This window comes from Pholis gunnellus (assembly GCF_910591455.1).
Source record: "Pholis gunnellus genome assembly, chromosome: 19".
In the NCBI taxonomy this organism is placed as follows: domain Eukaryota; kingdom Metazoa; phylum Chordata; class Actinopteri; order Perciformes; family Pholidae; genus Pholis; species Pholis gunnellus.
The window spans coordinates 14,827,561-14,854,726 of record NC_136546.1 but is presented as its reverse complement, the minus strand read 5'-3'; the positions used below and the strand labels follow the sequence as shown (position 1 = coordinate 14,854,726).

At 42.2% G+C, this 27,166-nt stretch overlaps 2 protein-coding genes across 2 annotated transcripts in view; one reads left to right on the top strand and one right to left on the bottom strand.

Annotated features, from left to right (window-relative positions):
- Positions 1–10,800, bottom strand: part of xkr6b (XK, Kell blood group complex subunit-related family, member 6b) — a gene marked incomplete at both ends in the record, with an annotated part of 40,929 nt that extends 30,129 nt beyond the window's left edge. The window contains one exon of the mRNA XM_079180363.1: positions 10,241–10,800. Within this exon, the coding sequence (XP_079036489.1) occupies positions 10,241–10,800 (560 nt within the window). The remainder of the gene's footprint in view (positions 1–10,240) is intronic.
- A 7,093-nt stretch (positions 10,801–17,893) lies between these two features.
- On the top strand, positions 17,894–26,841 carry mtmr9 (myotubularin related protein 9). Its single transcript, XM_079180857.1, has 11 exons — positions 17,894–17,953; positions 18,334–18,523; positions 19,233–19,341; positions 19,455–19,580; positions 19,678–19,851; positions 19,981–20,198; positions 20,316–20,477; positions 20,640–20,781; positions 20,902–21,122; positions 21,315–21,466; positions 24,498–26,841. The coding sequence occupies exons 2-11, from the start codon at positions 18,342–18,344 to the stop codon at positions 24,659–24,661; spliced, it is 1,650 nt and encodes a 549-aa protein (XP_079036983.1). The 5' UTR covers positions 17,894–17,953; positions 18,334–18,341; the 3' UTR covers positions 24,662–26,841.
- The last annotated feature ends 325 nt before the right edge of the window (positions 26,842–27,166 follow it).

Sequence of the window (27,166 nt, the reverse complement as noted above, 5' to 3'; positions counted from 1 at the left end):
GGGATTTTTTTTTTTAAAAGAATGAATACTCAATTTTCAGCCATATAGCAATACATCATCGTTTCATTCAAACACTCACAAGTACAGAATGCATTGGACCGACTGACTGCCTAAATGCTGTCCCCCACAAACCACCAACTAGAAAGATGTAAAATAATAAATCTAAAACATGATGGAAAATCCATCTCTCTGCTGCTAATATGACTCCTACCGCTCCAATCTAACTAATACTAATAACAAATACTCTCACTCATATGTGTTTTAGCTGATAATCTGTTGACACTGTTCTGGTGCTCTTGTAATTTACCGTGTTTATGTTTGAAATGTATCAAATGTCTGAATAAAGGCCCCAGCAGTGTATATGGGTTCCCTCACTATCACAGTGTTTTGCATGGGTTTTGCCATAATTTCTTCTCATTCTCATATTAGCACGGTGACGCGCCGCTCAGTGAGCTGAGACAGCGTGCACACTCTGCACAACACCACTGATTTTCTCAAAGGGGTGTGCTCTTTTTCGGCTTTGCGTGCAGCATACCTTCATATTTCTCATTTCTCAGCGAGTGTAACAGCTCACTAAGCAGGGTATCACCATGCAAATGCGAGACTGGGAAAGAGACAACTGTGAAACCCTGCAAGTGTGACACTGTGAGAGTGAGAGAACTAACGTGGGCCGTTCAATTATTTATAAGCAGAGATTGTCTGTTTATCAAACTGACGCCTGGAGCGTCGACCATGATTAGACTCAAACAATGGTGGTCTTCCCTGAGCACTGCTGATGCAGCTTCTAAGACACAGCCCAGATATGAATAAAACACTGACAACATCAAAAAAGGGCTGGGAAGTGTCTCTTTGTGTGTAGATGCTCATCAGATCTGGATTTTGAGAAAAAAAAGTATAGATGTTGGATATCTGCGGGTAAAATGAAATAGTATATATATACAACTTTTTTACGTTGTAAAGGCTGTCAGACTGAATGAGACAGTACATCTGTAACACTGTAACTGGACCCTGCTCAGCTCAAATTGACATATTGTATTACAGTGAGAACTTCTACCGTATACTGTATATTATTCTGATTGTTCATATATTGCTAAAACACCATTGATCTAACAAGTAATGGTCCCACATAACAGACACAACACTGCCAAGACAAGTGTGCAATCCCTCACCGGCTTCCCACACGCAAACCTCAGACACAAATGCCTTTACCTCACGCACCACTCCTTTTTTTCTTGATGGTCCACATTGTAACTTACTAGTTTCCTTAAAGCAATAATAAAGTCACTTTTGTAAGACAAAACTCCCAGCAAAGAGCCATACGTCATCAGGCCATGTTCTTACTGCTACCCGGTGGGCAAACAATTGTAAACTCCAGCAGTAACAGAGCATCAAGGGCATCCCATTGGAGTCCTTTTTATGACTACCTACTCCTTGTGTTTGATAATCTCACTGTATGTTTAAGTGCATCTTAAATTGCATTTACATTTGCCTTTCATTTTATTGTTTCTTTGTTTTGTTTTCCTTGTATAGCGTGTTATATCTTCCCAAAGAAAATGCTTAATAGTGTTATTCCTTAACACAAGTCCAGTATCTTTGTATCTTTGGTTTGAGCTCCAACTCATTTTTTCCACTTTTCTAAATGTCTGACTTTCTCCACCTGCCACATGTTTTCTTCCACTTCATGCTGGTGCAGGTTATGTTCAACCAGCTGTTGTGATCTGCTGAGCTGAGTGCAGCTTCCCACAGTTGCATGTGAACCAACCTTGTTTTGACTTGAGCTGAAAAGTGGCTGACAGCTGCACGACTGATTCTCAGTGGGGTCTGCAGCACGACAGCAACCCTTTCATAATAAAGGAGCAATTCAATTCTGTGGTCATATCAACATCTTATTTAATGTACCTTTAAAGACCCTTCAAATGTTGGATATAAGCTCTCCCTTTTTGCAGCATTTTTGCATTGATCCGTTCTATTGTGTGCAACGCTGAGAAAAGCTGCAAATCCAAATGAAGTGTAAGAGGTAAGAGCTATGAAACCACAGGTTGACTCGTGAACTGAGGTGTAACAGTTTCCCGCAGAAATTAGACGTTTTGTCAGAAGTGAAGAGCTAAAAAAAGGACGATGGATTGTGGCTGATCTGAAAAAAAATGGGCTCTGTAGGGAGTAAAAGATGGGTGGTATGGCAGAAAAAGGAAGGGAAGGAGGGGGTGTTGAGTTGTAATGGGGCAGGAGCCAGATGCTCCAGTTTCCTTGACAGAAATGGAGGTCAAGTGCAGTTTTTATGTGAAGGCAACACAGGGAGAGAGGCAAAGACATAAAGAGAAAGATGGAGGGGAGGGAGGCATGATGACTTAAACTAGTGGTAAGGGACACAGCAGTTGAGCTCACGGTGCAGAAAGCCCGATCCCTCTAACTACAGCAAATAAGGAGAGGACAAGACAGCACAGAGGAACACACAGTGTGGTGTCTTCTCCAGGATGGATGGAGGAGGATAAAAGGCTTTATGAGGAGCCTAAGAACATGCATTAATAGATGTAAGTGATAGGGAGGGATAAAAATAAAAAACACATGTTAACTTCGCAGGGAGGACAGATGGTAATGTGGTGGTTCGAGCTTACGAAGAGCACTAATGGATAAAGAGAGTGTACGGGGAGAACACATGATGATCTCAAATGGTACATCTGGGAGTGTAGGCCTCACCTATTTCAGGAGGAAGGGAAAGATAAATATATATTAGGAACACAGCTATTAGGCTAGGGTTTCCAGTTGAAAAATAACCTTTGTGCGTTTGAGCATTTAAACTCGCACTGGATATCCTCTGAGCCCAGGTAAGGATTTTTCTCTGAGCAGAATATGCAGTAGAGGAATGTGAAAAAAACATATATCACACAACATGCACAATGTGTTTGCTGTGAGTGTTTCTGTGCAAGCTCAAGGGAAAAGTTGCAACAGGGCAGATTTAGATTTTTGTTTAGAGGAGAATGGAAATAATAGACAGCTGTAGGGAGGATTGGGAATTGAACCGATGCAGCCAACATAATTGCCAAACAGAACGAGGCACAGTGAACAAACAACCGACTTCAAAGTCAATAAACCCTGCATCACTGTGAGCCAAGTTCCATAAGCAGGCAAGCTACACGAAGAGTGTAAACATGTTAACATACACAGAAGCAAATTGAAATAAATACTCTGAATCTGGAACGTATGAGTCAGATTTAAAGGATTTAAATGAAAAGACTAAAACCAACCGTGTTATAATCTGTCTGTCAATACTTTCTGACTTCCCTACGATGGGAACTCAGCCCCAAGCCTATTGGTTCCAACTGTAGACGGAAATCTTAAAAAAACACACACATTTTTAAAAGATGTTAAGTCATTTCATAAAACAGCTAGGCACTGCAGTTTTAAGCAAGCGTTACTCAAACAGGAGTAAAAAAAGTGTGATTTTTGAGGACAACTGTCAGCTGTGGATTAATACACAATCTCTGGCATCAAGATGGTGTTTTGTGTCAAAATCAACATCAGTGCACATGTTTATCATAATGAGCAAGCATGTCACTGGTGAGGCTCACTGATGAGTTTTTAATAGTTGTAATGTGTGTGCTCCGAGGGAAAGTGTGCGGGGATGATTTTTCATCAAAGGAGGGAGCCGGGGCCGGATGGGAGGAGTTCATTCATCCACAGGCTGCACCACCTCTCTCTGATCTGAGTGCCTAAAGAAACAGGACAATGGAAATTTCTTATTCTGCCAAGGTGCGTGTGCGCGTGTTTGTCCGTGAGCAAGAGAGAGGTCGCGATGTTGGACTGCATATAAGGAGGTATATAAAAAAGAGCTACTCTCAACTCCCCTGAGGTGTCGTATCTTTGTGACCTGCATACAAATTTCTGTCTGGTAACCCATCTGCCCGTGTGCTTAATATGCCTTCATGAGTGCCAACCTGTCTCTGTCTGTTGACTAGTGTTCAGAGGCGGCAAGGATGTAAAATAGAGGCCTTTAGGCTTCTACTACAAAATGTTGTTTTGCTCAGGAGGCAGGCCTGAGGCGGTTGAATCAAGCATCATCATCCGAGGCTCTTTATCCAAAATTGTTCTCCCTGCACTGGACTTAAGAGCTCTCTGCAGTAACAGCCGGCATCATTGCTTGTGGAAATGGGATTTGCAATCAGCTAACATGTTAGCTACTCTTACTGTATATTTAGGGTTTCACCAATACGTAAGGTCACCAACAACGTACAGTTATGATGCTCTGCCTGTTTATTGAGAGGGTGAGCCTTTTTATTCAAACAAATACAGCACAAACATTTTCCAGCAATACCCTCTAATTCAATAGCTCAGCTTGAACTCAAATCCTGATGACTGAACCAAAACAGCAATCGAGTCCCTTTCTCAGATCCCGGTCTCTTTCCCCCGCTATTTGAAAAAAACGGAAGCACATATTTCCGTGTAATTTATGGTCTTTCTGTCTCTTTACCCCCAGCTGTGAAACGTTCCCAAGCAAGCCGGCTTCTCCTGCATTTGGATAGGCTCCTCCGTGACTTAATTGGGGGTTTTCTTGGGAGCGCATGGCTTTAAAGGTTTGTCCCCTGTTATCAGTGCTAATGAGAAAATGAGTAGCATTACGCTGATATGTTCCAGAGCTGCAATGGAAGCTTAATGTGCCGTCTGTAAATAACACACAAAAGAGTCAGACATGCAGCTTAATAAAGACAAGTGTGTTCTGTCTCTGCCTGTGTGCTCTCGTTATCTTTTTTCTTCTCTGAAGAATAAAATGCATTCGAGGGAATAGTATTCCAAGTATTTTGTATGTGTTCCTCAAAAACGAGAAGAAAGCGCGCAAACATCAAGAGACTCACATTTCCTCAAATGCCTTTATAACAATGAGAAACAATTGGATATTTTAAGGGAGATTCACAGACTTATTTACTCTGCCAGCAAATTGAATAAGCAGCGCAGTAAGACCCCGTCTATCAGTTATTTCATTCTCTCCAAAAATACTCCAATGTTTTGACTGTAGAGGTAACTGGATGTTCTCATCTTTTGCCATTTTAAGCCCGCAAAACGTACTTGTATGGATCGTCGCAAATGTATCCAAGCCTTTATCTTTTCCATCTTTTTACCCTGTCAGCTGTTTTTTTTCCTCGACAGGGCAGCTGGTTGCATTGTATCATCTCAATGTCTTGCCTCACCGCGTGTACAAACCTTTTTGGCAACTACAAGCTGCCCAGCCAGCCAAGAGAGGCTTTTGTCTACTCCTTCCCAGTCTGTATTAATATTTACCAGGCTAAGAAACAGAGGCAGATGTCAACCATGAGGCAATTTCCTTCGTGTCGCTCGGTGGTGAGCCCACTCTTGCTCTGGATGAAAGCGTAATCAAAGCATCATGTTTGTGGTGTTAAAACAAACTGTACAATTGTACAGTGGGTGTGTGTTTGTGTGGGTGTGTGTTTGTGTGTGTGTGTGTGTGTGTGTGGGGGGGGGGGGGGCCCACTTAGTTGGCTGCTTCAGAACTGGGAATTTCCTACACATATGGAAGATTATCAATTTTATAGTCAAAAGTGCATTGCAGCATTTTTGAAGTTGTTATATATTTCTACACTTTAAAACAAACAATAAGACAGCCCACATACTCTGTCATGGACACAATGTAACATCATGAAAAACAACAGGAATTAACAGCTTCACTTTACACAGCGAGAGTCACAATGTGCACTGAATACGATAGAAGGCTCAATATCTAATTTCTGAATATCAAAATATGACCCATATCTTCTAGATAGATATCTTCCTTGTTGTTAGGATGCTGTGCAACACCCAATGAGACAATATAAATCAATACACACTCTCATGTACAAGCATCCTACAATACTCAGTGTCTTCAAGTTGGTACAAAAAAAGCGTAAAATAAAAAATGCATTAAAACCTATCACTGTGATTGAGTCTGAATATCAGCACTGGACAGCTCCAGATTCTTGCTCAGTGCATTGTATCTGTTGAGTGTCTAAACCTACTAGAACTAGGAAAACCAAGGCGCCCACCTCACCCAGATCCCTGCAAAAGTGGTTTATAATCCTTTCACCAAGAGATGCTTACTGACTCTCCAAGTTAAACTGCTAGCTAACTGAAAGATATGGTTCTAGATGTTGAGGCTGAAATGAGGCGACAGGGTTTCAAATTTAAATAGACAAGGATGTCTATTTAACTGACTTCCGTAAAGTTGGGAGACTCACAAAAGGCAACTTTTCAAAATCAAATCAGCAGAGGCTGAGATTTCCTGACCTTAAGTTTCTAGTATTGGTCAAGATCCAAAACTGCTGGATCCAGCATTTCCCGTGATGCATTCCCATAGTACACTGCCATTAGTCTTCATTAGACCTCCCTGCCTCCAAAATGTCCACTTCATCCACACCTAGTTTGAAATGCTCACTTTCTTTTCAAAAATGTTCTCAAGCCCAAGACGATCAGGGTTATCTGTAACCGTGTTAAAACATTAACTGATTTATTTAGAGGTTGGTACATAGCCCTTTTCTATTCTGAGAAATATAATATCCTATAATGAGAAGCTACTGAAAATTCCTGATTATATAATATAGTCGCCCCCAACTGTAACAAATTAAAAGGGAAGACAACAAACCGCAAAAGTCTGCTGGGATTTCCCAACAACAAAGAGCTTTCAAAACTTTCCGCATGGATTTCCTTCGGGGGGGCAAAGATGGATGCAGTTCTTTTTCAGTCCGATGCTAATTTGGGTTTACACTGATTGAGCTGTCCATCGTGCCACCAAGAGACCTCTGTGTATGTGTGATCCACTGTGTGCCTGAGCACATGTGAGCGGAATCTCTAAAGCGTAGGGAGACACCGTGAGCAGCGCCGCTGATTCACAGGGAGGACGACATGACAGAGAGCTGTGGAGAGCCCGTGACAGAGTGGGATTACAGATGGGAGAGGGATCCTCCTCATTCTGTCAGCAATTAACAAGGAGATAACTGCAAAACAAGCTCGGTGATTCCGTCATCGGCTCGGTCCTCAGGTGCACGGAGGGAAGGCAGCAAATTGAATGCAGCAATGAAAACAGGATTGAGTAATGAGACATGATGAGGAAGTGTTTTTGACTCCTGTCAGCAGTTGTGTTCTTATGTTAATGAAGGCGAAACATTTCACAAATTGACACTGTAGCATCCTGTTAAGACTGCTGAAGAATGGCAGTTGCTTTGAAATCCTGTCATGGAAAAGGACACTTTATGATGACAACATACTCAATATGGCAAATTCAAGACATTGAATTGCACCTTTTGATAGCACTAAAACCTAAAATAAGCAAAGCACAGTGCTGTTAGATATATATTCACTCCCCATAATGCAATATAGCTTGATAACATTATGCTACCTATGCTCTCACAGTGGCTAATAATCTCCATATCAAGTGTTAGCCCTGCGGGTCTTAGGTTGTGAACTCTCAGTAAGCTGACAAGAGCAGCTTTTGACCCTCAACCCCGAACCAGCAACCAGGCGGATCAAGTCCGAAGGGAGACAGTGGCCTGACAATGATCCTTCGCCCCAGGCTTTGTGCTGTCACAACATACACACCAACACATTATGTTTACTTGAGTTCCTTATAAGCGAGTTTCAATGCACTAGTTTCTTTTCTTTTTTTAAACAAAGGGGGAAACCGGAATCCTCCTAGGTCTGTTCAAAAGTAGCAATCCACATGCCAGCAACTCCAACGCTCACTGTTTAAGGTTTCAATGTTCATTTATTGTCATTTTGATGCTCGGAAGATGGGTACCAATGATGTTTTGGACAGTTTTAATAACCACCTGCAGAGCCTTTTTGTAATGTTTCCAGTCAGGATACTTTCTATTGCTCATCTATAAAAGTTGACAAGAACCTGGCAGGGGAATTTTGCTGTCTTATTTCCTGTTTTTTTAATTAAAAAAAGTGTAAAAACGACAATTTAACCGTTGTACGGTTATGTGCCAACGGTTATGGCAGCAATTGCCAGGCAACCAAGGAAAACTCCAGGGAAAAAATAGTCACATGACCCCTAATTGAACCAAGAATTATTATTGTGCTTCGGTTATTGTGCAGATTAAACAAACCAGATATAGTGTGTAAATGTGTGAAGGTCAGAGGAGTTGCTAGATGGACTTTGTTACTTTTGGACAGAGCCAGGCTGGCTTTTTTTCTGGTGTTTCCACGCAGTGTTTGTGCTAAGCTAAGCTAACCTGCTCCTGGCTGTAGCTTCATATTTACCGTACAGACATGAGAGTGGTGTCAGTCTCCTCATGTAACTCTGTGCCAGAAAGCAAATTTGCGTATTTTCCAAAATGTCATGTACTCTCATGTCATGTACACAAGTAGACAGAATGTAGACATCAATCTTCAGGTAATATTTTTATAGCCTACGGGTTCAACTGCAAAATGGTGGACATAAAGTACATTATGCATACAAGAAGGGTGTGAGACATGACCAAAAATCTAATGTGTTAGTTAGATTATGTGACTGAAATGTAATCTTGTTTTCCCCCTGGACGTTGTTACATCCTGTCCAGTGACACCACAGAAAGATGTCTCCTATTTGTGAAACAGAGGTTAGACATCTTGAGATGCTCTCAATTTACATTCATATCAACCACTAGAACCACGAACACAACTAATGACTATGTGCAACAGTTCCCAGCACTCACCATATCTTCTTCCCACTACAGATATGACCAGAAATAATCAATTGCACCACAGTAGAGTAAATAAACTTGAGCCAATACGACTGCAGCTAATCAATACAATAGCCTTCAGGTGCAGCTCAAAATGAGTCTGATGAGGAATGCAGAGTGTCATTCTGGGAAAACCCATCTTAACAGGGGATGCACAGGCATGCACTAAATTTAACTTGAACATAAGAGTGGAGTCAGATGCTCTTTCCAGCCACATGGAAAGGAAGTCAGTCTTATAATTAGACTAAATCATGAAGGGGGATATGGCAAGACCGGATGAAAAATGTTTCCAATAAGGAAATGGCATGTTTTTGCTCAAAAAAAGAGGTCAGTGAATTTCAGTTCAGATTTTACTCTTAGTCTAAGCATGTGAGTAATTTAGCCTGTGGCACTTAATGTTCTCATGCGGTTAGACTAAAACTGCAATCATGGCATAGAAAATCTATTCGATCAGCTGTCGGACACAAATAACAGAATCAGTGGTCAGTCTCAGTGTGTGATGCAAAAAATTAAACACAGCAAACGTCGAGTGAAAATGATGTGACCCTTTCCTCTGAGTCTTACAGTGTGCTGTTTTACATATTTTTTTTCAGCCGCTGGCAGTCCTCTCACAGCAGCCGTCATGCGTTACTTTTTTTTCCCCCATTAAATGCCAGCCACTGCGTCTGTCTGCACCAAAACAACTCGCTGCTCAGAAGCTCCGGCTGAACAGCCCAAATGGTGTAAATAAACTGGGCGCACCAGTGTCACATTTTACTACGCCTGTAGCTGCTACATGTCACAGATTACGCGCAGACACGTACACCTTGAGTATCCCCGCGGTCCCCCGACGCATCAATTTGTATGGCCAAAAAGCGGATTTGGGGACCAACGATGTCGAGCGTCGCAGAGGAATCGATGACATCATGTCTGTGGGGGGAAGATGTAGTTTTGTGAGCCGTGAAAACAGATGCTCGTCTGGCCTCTATGCAGAGTTTGGGTATTTTATGCGGGGAGGGAGAGCGGGTGAATTGAGGCGACCGTGCCTGACACACACTCAGACGCGCACACACACACACACACACACGCACACATGCACACGGGCACACGTACACATATAAGCTTTTGGCTACTACCTGTCCGTCTTTGAACAAATAGCCCTCTTCCCTCCCCACACAAGCGCAATGGCGCACTGTGCTGAAATAATCACATTTTTCCGCAATTTCTGGGCAGCTTTAGCAGTTCGGTGTGGACACATTTGGCTGAGGGCATGGGGATTGTTGCAAAAAATGCTTTAAATGTATTGAATGTATTTAAAATGCAGAGGCAGGTATGTGTGACACCACATAGCGGAGACTGTGGGGTGAGCGTAATGGCATCACCACGGTGCTGATTTTCACCCCAGTCATGTCCACAACAACGGGTTATACCAGGTGACAGTCAAGATGAGGTTAGAAGACTGAGCGACTGGAGAAAGTGAGAGGAGCTGGAAACACCGTGCTTTTGAGCTTTCAACTGATTCTTTTAAAGGCAGAACTTGAAGTTTGTCTTACCTCCACACTTGTCCCAACTGAAAGATGTGTATGATGGTCTGCCAGACCCAGACAGAGAGGCGGCAGCACCTGTCTCTTTGCAGACTGGCTGTTCTACGACTACTCAGCCCCTCCACCGAGCCCAGTCCGCCCCCAGTGTAATCCTGCACAAACCACCTGAAGCTCAGGATCTGGACCAGAACCGAGGGCACCAGCACGAAGAACAGGGTCAGGCCTGACCACAGGAAGTCCTGCTTGTGGTAATAGTCGACAGCCAGCCACAAGTCGGTACCCACGTCCCAGAAAAAGACAAGCAGAGCCAGGATGATCCACAGGCAGTCCAGCCAGAGGCGCTCCTCCTGCGGTGGCCGCGCCGCATCTCTCCCTTTCCCCTTCCCCCGGAGGTAATGCAGGCAGGCACTCCGGCAGCCCCAGTAGCACGACGAGGTGTTGCAGCAGTGGCAGATGTGGAATGAGCTGCTGTTCCGAGTGTCGTCCTCCCCCGTCCCCACCACCTCGTCCAGGTTGTGCAGCTGGGCGAAACCTGTGACGACCCCGCGACCATCGGATTTCGCTGCCATCTTTCCCTCTGATGTTCCCACCTCCTCCGGCTTCCGGGGTTCGTGACGACACTTCCCTGACACCTGTTTTGCACCCCAAATGTTGGAGCCATCTAAAAGCGGGGTGTCAGTGCGTCGCCATCGCTCACTCTGTCCTCGGATAGCGCACCAGTGGCGCCACGGACGCAGCGCATCTTGCCTTGCTTTCCCTCTACTGCAGATCTATGCCCTCCTGATAAGAGTAACCTAATCTACAAGTTCAAACTATTTAATTTGGGACTCATGCATCCAACTGTGGTCGACCAATTTGTACCTGCGTATCAATCTCTTTCCCTGCTGCGCAGTTGTTTCCCCTCTATGCAGCTCTCCTCCAGCTGCAAGCTGAGTGCAGACCGTCCCTCCACTGTCCCACCCCGACGTTATTCATCCCCCACCTCTCCCCTCCTCCCTTTTTCTCTCTCTCTCTCCTTAACTCTCTCTTTCTGTCTCTCTCTCTCTCTCTCTCGCTCTCTCTCTCTCTCTCTCTCTCTCTCTCTCTCTCTCTCTCTCTCTCTCTCTCTCACACACACACAGACACACACACACACACCGTCTCTCCCTCTCAGCGTGGTTGCCATCTAGTGTCTCGTTTGAAGCCCCCAAATATGCAGGAGAGGACTGCATGATGTAATGCAACATGCCTCATCACCACCATAGGAAGTCTTTAATGTCGTTTGAACATGTTAATCAGTCACAGGGACACTGTGTGGGGTCACTTTTTGTAGGACGAAGGAGGAACAAAAACAAAAGCTCTCCTACTGACTAAACAAAAAGCACCCCACAATGAGTTTTATTGCTCTATGAAGAGTTTATAGTGACCATGTGCTTTTTATTATACCTCCAGATGCTAAGATGTTTCAGTATATTTATAGATATATTTTCTAAAGACATTTCTAGCTGCATGAATGAACAATTGGAAGTTGACGTTGGAAGTTATACTAAAAGCACACTAGTTCTATAGGCAGCTTCTACACACCATGTCCTCCGGGCAAAAGACGTCATTTATCTATAGGTGAATCTACAGATCTCTAAAAATTGTTGCTAAAACACTTTCTGCAGCATTTGTTTTTCAGCCGCAGTCAAGGCGTTAAGCATTCTCTGAAAAGTGACGCCTTCCCCTCCGGTAGCATGCAAAGCGCCGGTGACTCCTCTGCAGGCTCAACAACACTGTGATTAGACTGAGCTGCCATGCAGGGTCACGTCCAATGTGAGACTGATTGGCTCATGTCCGCTTCACCCCCAGCTGATCTGCTCTGCCCGCCTGTTCAGACGCCTGATCTGAACGGGAGCTGTCCAGTGCTGAAGTAGTGCTGAACCCTCCACCTCTCTCCCCCTCTCTCTTTCTCTCTCTCTGAGGACCCTCATTGACAAATGCATGCACTAAACTTAAAACCTATAGTTTATCTTTCTTTGTGAATTATATATGAACAGACTCCTCTGTATATACCTTCAGAATATGGATAGGAATGATACTGGGAAGTTTGGTGTATGTATGTGCTACTGAAGTGGAGAGTATGAGGAAAAACCTCATTAAACAAATAGACAAAGTAGTAAAATAAACACCTAAATGTGTATTTTGGATGCTTTCTTTCCACTAATCTGAAAGAAGATATGTTATGGATGCAAAATAGCCCAAAATCTCAGAATTGACCGGTGCATAATAACTTTTTTGGTTGTCTCGCTAATCCTCTCCAGACATGTTTTACGACTAATAAAAAGAGTCTTGAATACTGATTTTGTGCGTTATATATTTTTTCTACCAAAAAGTATAATTAGATGAATGTCAAAACAGTCTTCTGGTGTCAAACATTCATTCTTCAATGTGAAACTCAAACATCCAACAAACAAAACACATTTTTGAGCGGCGGGAGACCTTAATATCATCATCATGTTCACCTCTGCTGGTTTTGTGACTAATGACATAATCACAAAGGAGCAAAATGTCAACACATTACAGAGAGGAGAAGCATGACTAGTTTGCAAGCTTTTCTCTCTCTCTGTACCGCCAGGACAAGAGATTCCATTGGACCAATGAGATAGAGCCCGAAGCCACATTAATAACTCACATAATTATTTCTGATTGGGTCCATCGGACCAGGTCTTCTCTGGTTTCACACCAAAACACCCATATGTTTTCTCCCATTATGATAAACCTTAAAACAGCTATTCTCAACCACCGCCAAATATGTAAATGAACAAATATGTCGTTTTTGGTAATCTACAAAGCTAGTTGTTTTTGTACATGTGCTCAATGATTCACATTAATAAAAAACATAGTAATTCAAACAAAGCATAACTTCAATGAACAGTTATATTTGAATATCACCACACTAATCGCGACACATTATCAGGTTATGTCATGATGTGTTTTTTTCTGAATTTATTTGGGAAGGTGGTCCTTGGAAGTTTATCAACAGGGGGCCTTAAGTTACAAAATGTTGAGAACCCCTACCTTACACTACACCAAGAACACTCTTTGTGTAATTTAAATGACAACAGTTACAATATTCCTTGTCTTTTTTGTTATTATTGAAAGCAATCAAAGGAATTACCATAACCTGCAAAAATGTTTTTGTCCCAGTATGTCCAAATACATCATATACGATTAGCTACTTTTCAGTGTTCCTTTAAAACTACCACTTGTCTTGGTGAATTGTTACCTTTTCAGGTGAGCAGTGGGAGAAGGAAATCCTTTTTGTTTTAGAAGTGCAAGAAAAGTGATGCAGTGATGCTGCTGCATGAAAAGAATCAGGTAAAGCCGTTCCTCCAGGCCAGATTTGACTTGGAAGAAATTCTTCAATGTGAATACACTTGTGTGAATACACACAAGAGAGTATACGGTATCCCGTTTCATCTGAGTAGCCTTCATTTTCTCTTCTTCCTCGGGTCCTTCAGGCCTACACAATGCCTTATGAGCAGCACACCAGATGCACGCTCAGCTTTAATATCCACAGGAGACGGGAAGCAGTTTAATGCAGCAAATGTCTTGCAGCAATAATAACAAATTAAAAAAAATCAAATCAAATAACATCAATTTAAACCATAATTCACATTAAACCAATTTGTCACAAACCGCCTCACAGGGCAACAAATAGGCATTAGTCATTTTAAACAAAAACAAACCACAGGCCTAACATGAGTGTGTGTGTGTGTGTGTGTGTGTGTGTGTGTGTGTGTGTGTGTGTGTGTGTGTGTGTGTGTGTGTGTGTGTGTGTGTGTGTGTGTGTGTGAGGCAGATGGAGTGGGTGAATACAAAAGCAGACTTTAAAAGAATACAAGGCAGGAGTAGAAAGAAAAAACTCAGAGGCCTCTCGAGGAAGAGATGAATAAATCAGATAGCGTGTGTGTGTGTGTGTGTGTGTGTGTGTGTGTGTGTGTGTGTGTGTGTTTTCCACACAGGGAACCTGCAGAGGGAATAGTAATACTTTCTACCCAGCTGTACTTCTAATGTAAATCCTGCATCCTGAGAGTGAAGTGCTCAGGTGGAGCAAATCAATGATGCATTGTGGGCAAGGCTATTTTATGTTTTGTACTTCAGAGGTGTGACCGTGTAATCAATACAAGCAAAGAGAAGCCGATGACAAATCTTTGCGTGAGTGTTCCTGCTGCTGAGGCTTGCCAAAGTGTTTAGGTCACTTTGCTATATAGACTTCCCACAGCACAGAATACAGTAAAGTATAAAACAACCAATGTTATTTAATTGTATAAGCTAAGTTACGTGTTGGTGGATTTTACTGGAAGGCAGATGAGAAACCGACTTGAGATAAGTTGAGGTTTGAAAAGAGGGAGATTTTCTGCATTCCTAAACTTTAGAGGCATTTAAAAGATGGGCAGCGACGGCAGCGCAATATTATTCATCAGGTTGGCGCTCATGTCAAACCTCATCAGGGTGTGAGAGTGCATCTAAAAGTGATGTCTGTTCTTCTGCACAAAAGGTATTATAAACCAGGGGTGCTTTTCAAAAAAATAAAAAATTCAGAAAATGAAATGAAAAGAAAAGAAAAAGCTAACAAATGTGATAAAAGCACTTATGAGAAGCATATTGCTCATGCTAAGAAGATTTACAGGAGCACCTTTGTGCCAATGCAAAACATCTAATTAGTGATGAATTCTTCAGAACACCTTTTCTTTCCACTTTGGGGTGTGAGGTGATTACTGTGGCTGTAAATGTTGCAGTGAAAAGTCTTTCATGTGGCATAGACATGACTGAACAAACCGGGCCAAGCAATTATTTGAATTTACAAAAAGAAAGAAAAAAAGGAAGAAAAAGAGGAAGTATTGCCAGAAGTCTTTTGTTTTTTTTACTATACGGTCTCAGTCTCGTCTTGGAATCGATCACATTTGTACTTGGTCTTGTCTCAGTCTCTGGATTTTATTTGAAAATCGGTCAAGATCACAACTGCTGGCATTTCACTAAATTACATGCAATGTCTGAATCATTTCTTAATTAAATTTTTTTATAATTTCTAATAACTTCTGTGTTTTCGAATTGAAAACAGAGGAAATGGTACACTTATACAGGAACACACAGTATATGAGGTGATAAGAGGTGAATTAAGAGGAATCTTCATTTGTTTTCCGTCTCTTTTCAAAAATGTTAATGGTAATGTGGATCTTTCAGATCAATTTAAGGAATGCGTTGGGTTTGCATGTTTCACATTTCATCCCATGTGTGTCATGCAGTGTTGGTCTGGCATTGGTCTGGTCTTGGTCTTGTCACGGTCTCGATACACTCTGGTCTTGGTCCCGACATGGTCCAGGTTTTGGTGGTCTTGAGTACAACACTGATTACTAGTACCACAACCAATACAGCTACATTCAAATGAAAATCGGAACAAAAAAAAAAAGTTTTACAAATGTATTGGTCTACTATTTTAATCTCATAAGCCTGACCAGATTTAAAATACCATTTCCAAACTCCCAGAGGCAATATGGCTATTGTTAGTGCGTTGAGTGAAGAAATAAACACATTTCTCAAACAGCTTACGTAACTAATTTTGGTATTAGCACCAACGTTGACTGACTGTGATTCACTTGACATACCCAAAATAACAACACATAGCAGAACAAACACCAAGCAAACCATTCAGAACAGAAGGTTGGATGAGACTTTAGATAGAAGAAAGTGAATGAAAAGCTTGGGTGAGTAATGGTGTAGGTGTGTGGGCACAAACTGTCAATCCTTCACATTTGCTGGATGATGTTCTAAAATGCTCAGAGCGCTTTAAGAAATGTCAAAATCTGATCCGTGTGACGTGAGTGAATATTCACATTTGGAGACTCGGAGATAACAACTTAATCACAGTTTGACAGCTACTGGTCGTAGTTACTCATCCAATGTACTTTTAAGGGAACATGTAGTTTTGTGTTTGAGATGTTTATTAATATTTCTCCCCGACGTCCTCGGAGGCACAGTGAGCAAAAAGCATTTTGTTTTAACTCTTTAAACATTTAGCTGAAAAGTAAAAAATGTATCATTAACCTTTTTTATAACAACATGTTAAAGTAAATCATCTTCTTCTGCACCAATGCATTTGTCAAAGCATCCTGTTAAATAAAACAGAGGTTTCTTTTCTATCCTGCGTAGAGCTGTGAACTGAATATTTGCTTTGAAAGCTGTTTTTTATCTTCTTTAAAAAAAAGCAACAGCAAAGCATCTTTTCCTCAGAGGAAGGGCAGTTATTTGGTTTGTAAAGCAACGCCGGGTTTCACATTCAATTAATCCCTGGCGTCTGTACACGCGTGATGATGGCTGGAAAGGCTCAGAGCAAACCATCTATTGTGAAGCCCAGACAGGCTGCAACTGAAGCAAATACTGTGCTGATTTACAATACATCACACACACACGCGCGCACATCAACTCACACTGCCCTGACAAAGATGTGCATGAAACAAACAGGCCCATCTGCTCTTCTTCTTCTTCTTCTTCTTCTCTCGCCAATAGTGTTCACCTCTTTAGGGAGTCTCGCATTCAAGGTTGGCATGTGCTTTGAGATCTCAGCAGGCAGGCCTCCTCGCTTTCCCAAAAACTAAAGATGAAAATCCTCAGGCAACAGCATTTTCCTAAACTCCTAGCTGCTGTTAGCTAAGCCGGCTCCCTTGTGATCTTCAAATCTAGGCTCAAATTGTATTTTAAATCATTTATATCGTTTTTTCCATGAGTGTGAAAAGCTTTCTATTAATCCACAATAATCCATACTTGGGTTTGATGCCAAAAAGTCCAGTTTACTCGCTTGGCAATAGAGGAGTCTAGTTGATGGAGCACATCGTCTGGCTGTTAGGGTCCTACATGATTCACTTGCCCCCTGATCTGTCTCCTGCCCCTTTGAAAGAGTTCATATCACTGCGCTCAGATAACAGGAGGACCACCAGAGGTGACCGTGTGATACAGCACAGATCTACTGAGTTTGGAAGATCAGCCTCCTCTATGAGAGCAACAAACTTTTGGAGCTCAGTACCAAGTTATATAAGAGAGAGCTGTAGCCTTATACATTTTTAAATTCAAGATGAAATCATGGCTAAAATCAAGCAAATTAACGAGAATAATCACACACACTCACACACAGTCTCTCTGTGTCACACACACACACACACACACCTTAACGTATAATCATAACTTATTTATTGTGATCATACGAATGTACCTTTCAGGCATCTCAAATCAAGGTGTTATTAAATTATGGGGCAATGCAGATCAGTCCGTTAACGTCAAACGTCTTTCAATGTCACCACCTAGTGTCCCTTTTTGATACTGTGAGGTGTTTCATTTAGCAGGGGAAGAATAGACGATATATGGATTAACCTTAAAAATAAATTCCATATACATGCTAAGGTCATTTCATTTTTGACTTGACATACTGGCTGTATGAATGAGATGAACCCACATTTTTTTACATATTTATATTTCATCTCTTACTTATGTTGTGCCCATTGAGTCTCGACTTGACGTTATTAATACACACTGTAAGGATAATAATCTAAATCATTGGAAAAGTATGTTTTCTTAAAGAAGAATTTGGGAATGTGCTATATGCAAATTGTCCTGATGCAAATGTTCTCGTGTCAGTTGTTTCCAGTCGGCTTGTTTATGTGGACGTACCAGTCTCGCCCAACAATATAAGGAAAAGATAATCAGGTAATGCTACGACAGCTCATTTCAGCGTCAATTAAAAACGTTTGTTTTTCTCTGTACATTTACAGTATGATGTTTACATTTTGACGTAAGTATACAAATTGACGGGACAATTCATACGATCTGTCACGGTTAGCGAGCTAGCCTACGTTAGCCACTTCATTTCCTGAATCAATGTAACTTTAGCTCAGGTTAGCTGACAGATTGTTGCAGCGTTTATTGGTTAATTGACATCGATTCGCTCGATATATTTCTTTAAAAGCAGCACAGCCGGACTTGCGGTATTATGTCTTAGCAGTAGCAACGTTAGCTCATCAGTAGCGTTGTCCATATGCTTAAATAAAATGTATTTCCCCTGTATGTCTTTGCTGTCTTTTCTCCAGCTCAGGTCATGGAGTTTGCAGAGTTGATAAAGACCCCCAGGGTGGATGGGGTCGTCCTACATCGGCCTTTCATGCCCACTGTGGAGGGGACCCTGTGTTTGACTGGACATCACCTGATTCTCTCCTCCAGACAGGACAACACTGAGGAACTGTGGCTGCTTCACTCAAACATTGACTCTATAGAGAAAAGGTGATGAGCTTCTCCCTTAGCTGATGTGAGGATTTTACACCTTTTCCCTTCATTGATTTTCAGGGAACTTCCCTCTCACAGTGTCGTTAGCTGTGTTAAAAAGAGGTTAACGTCACATGAAAAGGGGATGTTGCACAATGTATTTAGTTCTCTGTTAAAAACCCATTCTGAAAACAGGCAGATCAGCAGGATGTGGATTTGGTGAAATAAGGGAGGAAACACAGTGAGAGTTGTGTTTGTCTGCGGTCTCTTCAATGCAACTCTGACTGCGTGCACCAGATCTGAGCATTCCACAGCAATATTTGTTTTGGCACGTAGGCTTTACTTTGACAGCTGAGAGAGGATGTGAAACTGTGACAGGAAGTCTGACTGTGCTGTCACTGCAGTGTTTTCTGCATGTGTAGTTGAGAAGGCTAGAGCTGTGGATTTAATGTTGGCTATATCAAATTACAAAAAAAATAATGATTGCACTTGAATGCACAGTCCCAACTCTAGCTCTGAGGCTTGTGCCTTGGCCAAATCCAGGCAGGAGTATTCCTAATAGTTAACATGTATGTGTTTTAGTGTGGGGAAACTCAAAAAAAGCCAGAAAGGAAAGCCAACACGAGAAGAACACGCGGAAAGGCAATCCCACAGTGTTTCACTCGAGCTCACTCTGTAGCTTTTCTTCGATTTGTTTAAGCTTACCTTTCTTCTACTTCCCTTTCAGATTTGCAGGGTCTCTGGGAAGCATCATAGTCAAATGTAAAGACCTGAGGGTGATCCAGCTCGACATTCCTGGCATGGAGGAGTGTCTTAACATTGCCAGTTCTGTTGAGGTAAAACAAAAATGTTCACAATGTTCACTTTTACTCCCTGAAAGATTGTCCTATTTTAAATGTCAAATGAGATTCTACATGAACTAATACATCTTCTTTTTTGCCCTCTCTAGGCTCTGTCCACGCTTGACATACTCTCCCTGATGTACCCGTTCTTCTACCGGCCCATGTTTGAAGTCATAGAAGACGGCTGGGATTCATTTCTCCCAGAGGAGGCCTTTAAAGATTTGGAGTCCATGGTATGGACAGGATAAGTACTTAACATTCTCTCCGCCCTCTGTTGTTGCACATGCGTAACACCTTTCTTTCAAACCCCTTCACCATCTCTTTTATCAGACAGATGAGTGGAGACTGAGTGAAGTCAACAAGGACTTCAGTGTATGTTCCTCATACCCCCCTCTAGTGGCAGTGCCCAAAGATGTTGACGACGACATACTGAGGAAAGTAGCTACCTTCCGTCACGGCGGCCGTTTTCCAGTACTTAGCTACTACCACAAGAAGAACGGCATGGTGAGCACCCGGGAACCAGAGTTTAAATGATTCTGACTGTCTCTGCTGCAAAGTATTCTTTTGGGATATACTGTCTGTCTACGGGCATGTTTTTTTTAGAAAATCACCTCAAATCACCTCCACTTTCAGGTGATGATGCGATCAGGGCAGCCTCTGACAGGCACCAATGGGCGACGGTGTAAGGAGGACGAGAAGCTGATCAATGCCACGCTGCGACCGGGCAAACGTGGCTACGTCATCGACACGCGCACCATCAATGTGGCCCAGCAGGCCAAAGCTCGAGGTGGAGGGTTTGAGTCTGAGGCTAACTACCCCCAATGGAGGAGGATTCACAAGGCGATCGAAAGGTGAGCGAATCCATAAAGTGATAATCTTTGAGTGCTACAAGGCTCTGATACTATGTGTTTTTCAGCATTCATATGACTGATATTTACACTCTCTATATATATATGAATCATTTCCAGGTCTAACATCCTCCAGGAGAGCCTGATAAAGCTGGTAGAGGCGTGTAACGACCAGTCCCACAGCATGGACCGCTGGTTAAGCAAGCTGGAGGCTTCCAACTGGCAGACTCATGTCAAGGAGATCCTCACCACGGCCTGCCTGGCGGCCCAGTGTATCGACAGGTCAGGGAACGATTGATTTGCTTGTAATCCTAATCCTGGGCCAGTACGTTTATCTGCTCTAAACACACTGAAGTTTGAAACTCCCAGTGTTCAGTGTTTAATCTGTGCACAGCAGAGTAGCAGGTGGCGATGACAAACTGTAATCATGTGTGTTTGTCTCAGGGAGGGAGCGTCGGTCCTCGTTCACGGCACCGAGGGGACAGACTCCACCCTGCAGGTGACCTCCTTGGCTCAGATCATCCTTGATCCGGCCTGCAGGACCATCAGAGGCTTCCAGGGCCTGGTGGAGCGAGAGTGGCTTCAGGTAAAGTTATCTGATTAAATGCACCTTTCCATGATAATCGGGTCCAATAAGCATTTTGATATTGAGATGGACATGGTCTTTGCGTTCTTCTTCGCTCACCTCTTTGACCATCTGTCTCAGGCGGGTCACCCGTTCCGCCAGCGCTGCGCCATGTCGGCCTTCTCCAACAGCAAGCCTCGCCAAGAGGCTCCGGTCTTCCTCCTCTTCTTGGACTGTGTGTGGCAGATCCTTCGCCAGTTTCCATGTTCCTTTGAATTCAGCGAGAGCTTCCTGGTGCTGGTCTTTGAACACGCCTATGCTTCTCAGTTCGGCACCTTCCTGGGCAACAGTACAGCTGAGAGGTGAGTCGGAAGTCTTTGTTCTACCAGCGTATGTCAACCATGTATACAGCGTTTCTCAAACAGTAGTGTGGTAATGTCCCATTCATGATGTAAGGATGCAAAAAAAATCATTTGTTCACCCAGGGGGTGTGTCATTGTTATATAGGCAACCACTGTTCCTATTGGTTGACACCCTCTCACCGCTTTCCGTAGAACCAAACTGTCTCTGCCTGAGAAGACTGTGTCCCTTTGGTCGTGGGTGAACCGGCCCCAAGAACTGGAGCGTCTGACCAACCCACTCTACGAGGCCAACAGTCTTGTGATCTGGCCCTCTGTGGCCCCTCAGAGTCTGCTGCTGTGGGAAGGTAAACACTCAGTGACTGAGATTCTATATATATGATATACCTTACGGTAGTGTCCGTGCCAATACATCAGTAATGTCCCGCAATAAAGCAACATTGGGTTTGTTGAAAAAACGCGTGAAACAAAAGCAAACTCAATTTGTCTTTTTTACTGACGATTTAGAACCCTCATCACACTCATCCCATAATATCAGATATGTGATAGATGAGTAGACCTAGAAGGGAAAACACACACAGGAGTTAAGGGCTGAAGCTAGTAGCTGTTTGCACAGTTTAAGTTTTGTTTATATAAACTTGAGAGTAGGCTCCACCATTGATAGCAATGCTGACGTTCTTGTTTAAACCCGTGAGACTGCATGCTGTGCATTCCCAGCGTGGCACGTTTTACTTTCCGTGACATTGTGGGTTTGACTCACGCTGTTTGTTTAAGCTCGGGCTACGCCTGAAACCAAGTCTGTCTTAGTTAACAGCTGAGACCCTTCACTAACGCCTGGAACAGTTCCCGCACGTCCTGGAAAACAGCTGACCAATTTTAGTCAATTGTTTAAACATCCTCTTATTTTTCGGAGAATGAACTACGAGGCTATTTATCAGCTCCCTGAAATATAACATTTCCATCTGAAAGGGCTAAGTTATGTTTATATGCTGCTCTCGGTTATGCTGTGGAACCGCTGTGAACACACCCAAATGACTTCACATGATGACACACGCAGGGTGGATGACTTCACCAACGGTTGACTAATGTTAAATTGGAGCAATGGTTTCAAACGTGTGTTGGGCTTGTAGAGACAGATGGATAATAGTGAATGAAGCCGGGGTCAGAGCAATGAATGGGAGTTGTGATTTTTTTTTTAATGTTTGGTAGCATTGTCTCTCAAGTTAGGCCATAGACTTCCATAAAGAAGAACAATGGGGGGGGGGGGGGCTGCTGTCATAGGAAATTGTTCATCTCATCCCTTATTACGTTTCTGCTCTGACAGACATTCTGTAATCCCACCAGAAGGGAGCGCCATTGATTTCACCATTTACACTGCTATTAAACTGAGTGACCTTGTGAGACACTATTAATACTGCAACATACATATTGCAGTATTTATGAACCATGTCACATGAAGAGGTCACCCCCCACCCCCCGCCTCGCCATTTGGCTTTCAGCACCTTTACATTTTTGACATTGCTCAGGTGGCTTCTCAGGCATCTGGAGGATGTGTTTGGCCTGCTTGTTTGTCTTAATATAGGTTGCACAGGCGGTGACATCCGAGCGCAGTGACGCTGGACGGTGACGGTTTACTACTAGCTAGCAGTTAGCAGTCATGTTTGAGCTAATCTCAGTCCTGTGGCACACTTTTCTACTCGTCTGTAGCGATCTCATATAGTTTAATTTATTCATTTAAGGCTTGTATTGCACCACAAAATACCGAATAGAATGACTTGTTAACTCGATGTTCAGTTTTGAAGGCATCAGATGGTGGTAAACAAAATGAACGAGCAGTGACACAGTGATGGTTCCGTGATGCTGAAGGAAGCCTGCGTGGGTGAAGTGAATGCGTGCCGCTGTTAGCGCTCTCTGTGCCCTCGATGAAACCTAACCACCACGTAGCAACGGGAGACTGAGGTTGTATCTGGCTTGCGTCTTTTCAGATGGTTTTCCTGTGATTTATAGTCATTAGAAATCAAGTATTTAATGGAATTAATAAGATGCAACCCCTAAGTATTAAAATACATTTTCCAACAGTTCACAAACTCTGGGACTAAACATTACTTCTTTAAATGTAACAAATAATTCTGACTATTTTTCTATGGCTGGGTTTAGAATGGGGGGGGGGGGGGGGGGGGGTTTCGTCAGAAACATAATGTTGGGGATAGAAATGTATTCTTTACTTCTAAACTGTTTCAATGAGAGGGAGTTTATTTCAATAATTGGGGGTCCAGTTTAAAAAAAGGCGGAGCCTATGCGTGAAATTGCTGAGTCTCCAAACAGCCCAAAGCAAACGCCATTCACAAAGAAAAGTAGGGGGAGGGAATCTAGACACAGGAGGGGGTCATTGGGTTTCAGACGGACCTGTTTGAGGGGCCCCCTTCCTGTCTAAAGCCTCAGAGCCACTCCCTCATTCTATGTGAACTACTGAAGCACATGAAATGCAACAGACATCCTGCTTATGCAACCCTTTCATAGAGAAACGCCCCCGGGCCAACTTAAAAGACCCCTGTAGCTCCTTGTGTGAACACCGACGGGGACTGGTGGTCTGTAGAACAACAGTGACACACTACTTCTGAGGGCACACTTGCTGGGCTTCAAACGTAGAATTTGCTGTGTGGTTTGTTTGGATTTGGAATGAAGTTTTGAGTTTTTACTAAAAAAAAATGCCGAGCACAGTGTGTCCATGTTGAGCAGGGCTCCATGCGCTTAGTCGTGGGAATCGGTCGTCTATTGTCTCGTAATTACCTCATAATCCAGAAACAAAAAAATGCTTAAATCCTGTCCGTACATCTGTTTCATGAACTCGCACATTATCCCCTCGAATCAAACACTAAACAACCACCGCAGTCCAAAAGTTGTATTTATAGATTTATTAATTCCAACAATAATTAAAAATACCTTTCTTGTTAATTTACTGTTTTCAAATGCAAAACAACAAATATCTTTCTAAATATAGATTCATAACATCATGACAAACTAATTGAGTCCCCCACCAATGAGCGTAGTGACTAACTGGTCGTTTTACTGTATCGTCACATGGCTTAGATTTGAGAAATCTCAGGTCGTTGACACTCTCGCTGTCATTTGTACTCATTTTACTTCCTCGCTGTGTGGAACATTCCAGTAACACAGCAGATCTATGTCGTCATACTTGTGTTTCCAGAATGCTAAACTCCGCTTGTTAGCATTGTGATCGCTTTAGCATTGAGATCCCAGCAGGGCGGTTGTCTGTAGACTTTGTTAAAGCATGAAAGGAAAAGGATAAACTGCTTCCTTGTCATAGGTTTTGTTCTTTCTATTACTCACAGTGCTCTACTCCCTCTTCTATTACAGGAGTGTTCCTCCGTTGGAACCGCTCCTCCAAGTGTTTGGACGAGGCCTACGAGGAAATGGTACATATAATTGAATACAACAAGGAGCTTCAAAACAAAGTGAACAGCCTGCGCAGGCAGCTGGCCCAGCTGGAAACTGAGGATCCTCTGCTGCAGACGCCATAGAGGGGGGGAGAGAGAAAGAGAAAGAAAGAGAGCGATTGAGAGACGTGAAAGGAAGCCAGATGGATGAAAGAGGTAAACAATGTGAAAATATAACGAAGCACATTAACGGGATAAATGTCCCAGTTTTTGGGGCTTCGGTTATGTTCTTCTCAGATACCTGAGAATGTATAATTCAAACTGTTTTAATTTAGTTTTTTTTCTATTTGATTGATGATGAAACATTTTGGTTTCCCTCACAGGAGGAAAAAGAAAAAAAATTAAATGAAAAGTCACTAAACCCATATGACCTTCAAAAAATCAAGCGCTCGTTTGTGCAGTTATCGTTCACACAGTTCATACGACTGAATGGGCTGAAAGAATTCCCTGATTCATAAAAAAAAAAACTAACATTTCAAAACCAGTCAGAATAAATGATGATGGATATAATTGTCTCGTACTGTGTGTGAAAACAAAACGTGTGCAGTTCCTTAAATTTCACTCGGCACAGCCCCCCCCCCCCCCCCCCCCCCCCCCCCCCCACCACCACGTCTCACACTCGCTGACATTCAGGGACCGTCTCCGATTTCTCAATCCCTTCCGTATTTTTTGGGCATTGATCCGATTCATCCTGCTGAATGTATAGGCCGCTGAAGAGTAGCTATGGCAACATATATGGTGATATGAGGCAGCGTGTGAGATGATGTAATAAGCGTAGGTAGTGCTGTACGATGGGAGGGGAGGCTTTGTTTCACGGGGATCTGAACAAGATAGCTCGTATGTTTACTTGACATTCCACGGCTGGAGACACTCCGCACACAAACGTATGAAATGTTAGCTCGCCTGCTTATGTTTTTCCAATCTTATTAAGTGTCATAAAAAAATGTAGCCACATATTGTTTTAGAGTGTGATTTAGAAAGAAAAAAAAGAGGTTCTTGATCCCACAGTAACACTGGCCATGTTGGTCATATGATTGATGATCACGTGAAGGTTTGTCTGCTTATAAAGTAAAAACATTATATTCATGTGAGATATTGCTTTCAAGACCAATTTATATTTTGGTAATTTAAAGTTATGTAATAGTTGTGTTCAAGCACATTTATTAAACGAAATGCATATCTGCTGTTTTTCTAGTTTAAGATCCAGAACTGATGCACTTTGTGTGAAAGGCATGTACAACATCAGAACGTATGGTTAGAATTCTTGTAGCATACTTTTTGCCGTCTCCATATTAGACAATATGACTTAATATTAAAACGTTAAAACATGTCGATATAGCAACAAACATAAACTCAAGCTATTAGACTACAAATGACACAAGCAGTATTTCACTTCAGTGTCAATATCTTGCATCCAAAGTTATATTATTTTCTTCATACTGTGTAGTCCATGACCAGGACACTCACATTAAAACACTGTTGTTTCTTCCAAACCTTTAATTGCACTCATTGAAGAAGCAGATCAACTTAAAGTCTGTGGGCATTAGTGACATGAAGATCATCTTTCAGTGCTGTCAATGGGCGAAGGTAGCTTCTATTTGCATAATACTATTAAGAAGGCTGTATGCTGCACTTTAAATACAACATAAATGGCAGATTTTGGGGGTTAAATTAAATCTCCAGTGGTCATCATTGGCCAGTTTTGTATTGTTCTGCCAGTAAGAAATTGCATTTTGTTTACTTGTGTCGATGTCATCGTGATACATTTAATCTGTTTTGCTTCAATAAGGATTTGATGAACACTATACTGAACTGATTCCAGCCACTACATTGAAATGCTTTATAAAGGGAAAGTTGCTTATAGCTGCACTATATACATGTTTTCCTTTTGCCAAAAAGAAATACACCGTACCTACCGTTGTTTTGTGTGTGTGTGTGCATGAATGGAACAATGCATTGTATCAAGGTGACGGTTAGATTTACAATTGTGCAAATTTGCTGTGCTTGCATTATGCCTAATGTTATCCCTAATAAATGAACTCTACGGTGTGTGTGCAATGCCTTACTGCAAAATCATAACGCAAAATGTACTTTTAATTACTTTTATCAATGTTTCTGTAAAATTATATTATTGTTCAAAAGATTACATTTTTTTTTTTTTAAAGTTTCAAGCCATTAAAAACTACAGCACAAAAGATGTTTGATTTTGTAATTCTTAAATGGTTCTCACAGCAAAGATGTTTGTAATAAACAGTTTTATTTGTTTCAGTCTTACATTGTTTGATCAACTTTGCTGATGTATTAGTTTTATAATACTCAAATTACTTTGAATCAGTGTCATCACTCAGCAACACATTTTGTCATCACAACAGCTGTTCTTGTGAAAGACCTCTAAAAACAGCAGACAGTCAAAGCTAGCAACTAGCTGGTGAACGCAGTAGAGCGTTTAGCAGCTGATAAGTCAGATATGCTCAAACATTCATCATAAGAAACTCTATAAGGTGATAATATGTCAATCTTCATCTGCACCCAAAAGTATTCCTGCAAGGAGTGTTGCAATTTACAGATATGCCAAAAAGTGAAATATGG

Coding starts and splice junctions, on each gene's coding strand:
- mtmr9 (XM_079180857.1), top strand. CDS start 18,342: ATGGAGTTTGCAGAGTTGATAAAGACCCCCAGGGTGGATGGGGTCGTC. Junction 18,524..19,232: donor ATTGACTCTATAGAGAAAAG/GTGATGAGCTTC, acceptor CTTCCCTTTCAG/ATTTGCAGGGTCTCTGGGAA. Junction 20,478..20,639: donor GCGGCCCAGTGTATCGACAG/GTCAGGGAACGA, acceptor TGTTTGTCTCAG/GGAGGGAGCGTCGGTCCTCG.